Source organism: Myotis brandtii, unplaced genomic scaffold (genome assembly GCF_000412655.1).
Source record: "Myotis brandtii unplaced genomic scaffold, ASM41265v1 scaffold1367, whole genome shotgun sequence".
NCBI classification, from domain to species: Eukaryota; Metazoa; Chordata; class Mammalia; order Chiroptera; family Vespertilionidae; genus Myotis; species Myotis brandtii.
In genome coordinates this window covers 7,750-12,039 of record NW_005354858.1, presented here as the reverse complement: position 1 = coordinate 12,039, position 4,290 = coordinate 7,750, and the positions used below count along the sequence as shown (strand labels likewise).

General features: G+C 41.1%; 1 protein-coding gene across 1 annotated transcript in view; it reads left to right on the top strand.

Annotated features, from left to right (window-relative positions):
* LOC106725102 (C-C motif chemokine 15-like) overlaps positions 1–1,576 on the top strand; it is a 20,611-nt gene extending 19,035 nt beyond the window's left edge. Inside the window, exon 5 of the mRNA XM_014535028.1 lies at positions 1,560–1,576. Within this exon, the coding sequence (XP_014390514.1) occupies positions 1,560–1,566 (7 nt within the window). The 3' untranslated portion in view covers positions 1,567–1,576. The remainder of the gene's footprint in view (positions 1–1,559) is intronic.
* Positions 1,577–4,290: the final 2,714 nt, after the last annotated feature.

The following is a 4,290-nucleotide window of genomic DNA, read 5'->3' as shown; positions in this document are numbered from 1 at the left end:
CCCGCTGGGGTGCCTGGCCAGCCTGGGTGAGGGGCTGATGGCTGTTTTCAGGCTGCCCGCACCCCCTTCAGGGTGGGGGTCCCCACTGGGGTGCCTTGCCAGTCTGGATGAGGGGCTGAGGGCTGTTTTCAGGCTGGCCAAGCCAGCGACTGAAGCTCCCAGCCTCTCCTTTTTTTCTTTTTTCTGGGATTTATTTACCTTCTATAATTGAAACTTTGTTGCCACTCCAGCTCCGAGGCCACAGCCTGCTGAAAGCAGGATATCTGGGGTTTGTTTAGCTTTTATATTTGCAACTTTGTTGCTTAGAGTGGAGCTCAGAGCCGGGCCGCAGCAGGGAGGAAGTTTGGCTTCCTCCATCACTGGAGCAAGCAAGCCTCCTGCTCACTTCAGCTGCGTGGCTGCCGGCCGCCATCTTGGTTGGGATAATTTGCATATCCTGCTGATTAGCCAATGGGAAGCGTAGCAGAGGTATGGTCAATTACCGTGTTTGTCTATTATTAGATTAGATGTGTGCTGTATATGTCATATATGTGTATATATTCATATGTATTTACACACAGAGAGAGAATTAATGCACAAGATTCTAGGGACTGGCTAAGCAAGCCTGGGCTGGGAGTGAGGGAGGGAATATCCTGGGGTAATGAAAAGCCATTGCAGGCCCACATGATGCTCAGAGCATCTGATTATCAAGAAGGCCCCAGTCTCTTTTTAAGGGACTTCCACCTGATGAAGTCACACCAACCCAGAATATTCTCTGTTTTGATTAACTAAAAAAGTCAAATAATTTGGAAATGTACATTACTTTGATAAAATCTTTCTTAAAAACACTAAGACTAGTGTTCCAGTAACTGGGAAAAGTGTGTGTTTCCACAAAATGACTGCAGGGTTGCTTTCCACTCTCAAATTGTTTTTAGAGAATATTCTTTGTAGTCCAACCTAACCAGAAACATAGAACAGAAGAAGAATTCTGGGGCCTGCAGTACAGGCTTGCCAAGCTAATTCGTCACAAAGCCATCTTATCACAGCTCTTGGCCCCTTTGCTTCATTGCATTTATTACAGAATCAAGTCACGCATGCATGTGTATCTACCTTCCCAGGTGTGCTCTGTGAGGGCAAGAACTATGTCTGTATCGTGTATTGTAACATTCTCATCACTGGCACAATTCCTTCACAGAGCAGGAGTCAATAAATATCTGAAGAATGAATGAACATTTCTATGTCAGTATAACCTTCAACTATTTTGTTAAGCAACATGAACCTAACAGCCACCACAGGGGCCTTAGAGGTCATCCATGCGACAAGGAAAATAACGACCAATGTGAAAGAGGGTGTGTAAATATAAAGAGACATCCATTTTAGTTCATTCTGTTTCCATAGGGTCTTCCACACCATCGAAGTTCTTTGTAGCTTGAACATGATTTCAGAAGCAGAAATGGTTTCAACAACTTTAATGTATTCAACCAATATTTACAGAGCATCCAGTTCATGCCAGAACTATGTCCAGACCTAAAAACAAAGATGACAGATGACGAAGGTCCTGCTCTTAGGTGGCTCACAGCCCAGTGAACAGCAGTAAGCAGGTCGGGTCGCATAACACAGGGCTCAGGGATAGGCCGGATGTCTATTCAGGATGCAATGTAGGGAGGATGCAGTCATGGATTTTCTCTGGTGAGGAGCCACAGAGTATGGCACGGATGTGGCATCTTACAGAATGCTTCGCTCTGATGTGGACAAGGATGGAGAGAGCAGCATGAGCCAAGCCCACAGCATATTAGGAGAATTGAGAAGGGATGTAATTATGGCTAAATGTGGGGTATATAGGAGCAGGTGAGTCTAGACTGGTCAAACTAGAGCTGTAGCCAAATCATTCAAGCTTCACAGGAGCTCCTCCAGAATTACAGTGACCATAGAATCTTTGATCCTAACTGTCCTTTTGTCACATTCCCTTATAGCTTTTCCCAGCTTTTATGGAATTTCTTTGACTCTAGGCCAGGTCTTTTTTTCTTGAAACAATTCAAAGATTGTGTTCAATCTCACTTCTAATCCCAGGTACCCACAAGTCATTCTTTCACAGGCTGAGCCTCAGTGTCCTGAGCACCCAGGGAAGGGTCAGGAAGATGTACTCAATTTTTATTAAATAAACTAGAGGCCCAGTGCATAAAATTTGTGCATGGAGGGGGTCCCTCAGACCAGCCTGCACCCTCCGCAATCCAGGACCCCTCGGGGGATGTCCGACTGCCGGTTTAGGCCCAATCCCGGGATCGGGCCTAAACCGGCAGTCAGACATTCCTTTCGCTATCCGGGACTCCTGGTTCCTAACTGTTTGCCTGTCTGACTGCCTGATTGCTTACTACTATTCATCATTGTCGAGGATTGTCAGGGCCAGCCTGACAGGTTGAGCCGGGCTGAGGTAGGGAGGTCGGAAATGAGAAAAACAAAGATGATGAAAAATTTTTGTATTTCTTTAATCAATGTGTTCTCTTCGGTGATATATATTGCATTATATATTGATGTGTGTATCAATATATACTGATATGTATTACACTTAACATACAAACACATCAATATGAGGGGGTAAAAACCGTAGCCTTTGCATTCTCTATAGTCTCTACAGAGAGATCCTAAGCAGCAAAATCTTGGTTTCATGTTGTACAGAAATGGAGAAGAGTATTAAACCATATTTAAGAATTAAAAAAAAAGGACTGTGTCTAGTCCTTTCACTTTTCCATCCTAACTTATTATGACCTTGCATGCAGCTGGCAATGCATTTTATTGGCTGCTTCAGATAACATTCAGCAGATAATTCCCGATAAAACCATTAGAAGCAGAAAAAAAAACACAACTCTTAGAAGTAGAAAATAAAATAAAAGTATCTACCAGAAACCTACACAGCAGCTTTGTTTTAGGTCAAGAACAAGAGTAGGATGCCTGTTATTACTGTTACTATTCATCATTGTCGAGGAGGTCCTAATCAATTTAATAGGAAAAATGAAGTACTGCAAAAAAGAGACAAAACATATTTGCATGTGAGATAACACACAACTTAAAAAGCCTAAGAGCATAGATTAAAATTTTATAGGCAGTAATATGACAATTCAGTAAGATGGCTAAATCAAGACATGTAAATCTCAATATCACAAATAACTAATTAAAAAATGAAAAAAAGAGTCCATTTACAATATCAATAAAATGTATAAAAGGAATAAGCTTGACAAAAAATGTGTAAGACTCATTAAAACTCTTCTGAAGGACTTTAGAAAGAATACAAAATGAGATACCATGTTCCTAGAAGGTCGTAAAGATGCCAATTCTCCCTAAATTAATCTACAAATGCAATGTAATCCTATTCAAATTCCAAGATAATTTTTAAACATAAACTGACCAACTGACATTTGGTAGAGAAAATACGCAATGAAATGTATGAAAAAGATCAAAAAGGAGTTTAACTTCCAAAAAGGAGTTTAAAATGGAACTGGAATTATATAGTGACACAGGCCCTAGCCAGTTTGGCTCAGTGGATAGAGTGTTGGCCTGCATACTGAAGTGTCCTGGGTTACATTCTGGTCAAGGGCACATACCCGGGTTGCAGGCTTGATCCCTAGCAGGGGACATGCAAGAGGCAGCTGATCAATGATTCTCTCATCATTGATGTTTCTAGCTTTCTCTCCCACTACCCTCCTCCCTGAAATCAACACACACACACACACACACACACACACACACACACACACACAAATACACACTGCTACTGGTACAAAAAAAGATAACTGGGCCAACAGAATAGAGTCCACACAAAGATAGATTTCAGATTAGTAAAGAAAGAATGAGATCTTCAATAAAACATTTTAAGACAATTGGATCTTCATGTAGGGGAATAACAGTTAACCACAGGAAAAGAAAATAAAAGCAATGATAGGGGTTTTTTTTTTAATTTGAGAAAAAAACACCAAATATTATAAAAAGACTAGAAGAAAATATCAGACTACTTTCATACTGTGAGGTGACAAAGACCTCGCTAATAAAATCCACACCCCATAAACCATGAGAAGATCGATAGATATGGTGACAGACTGTCTACACACAGCCTACTCTTCACAGCCCTTGCCCTCTTCCACCCTGGATTGTCTTCTTCCTGTTGATTTATGGAACTCTTTCTACATTAAATAACTTAATCCTTAGTGGCTTTCATTGAATTTCAATGTTTCAAATATTCCCCAGTGTTCTTTTTTGTTGTTAATCCTCACCTAAGGATATTTTTTCCATTGTTTTTCAGAGAGAGTGGAAGGGAGG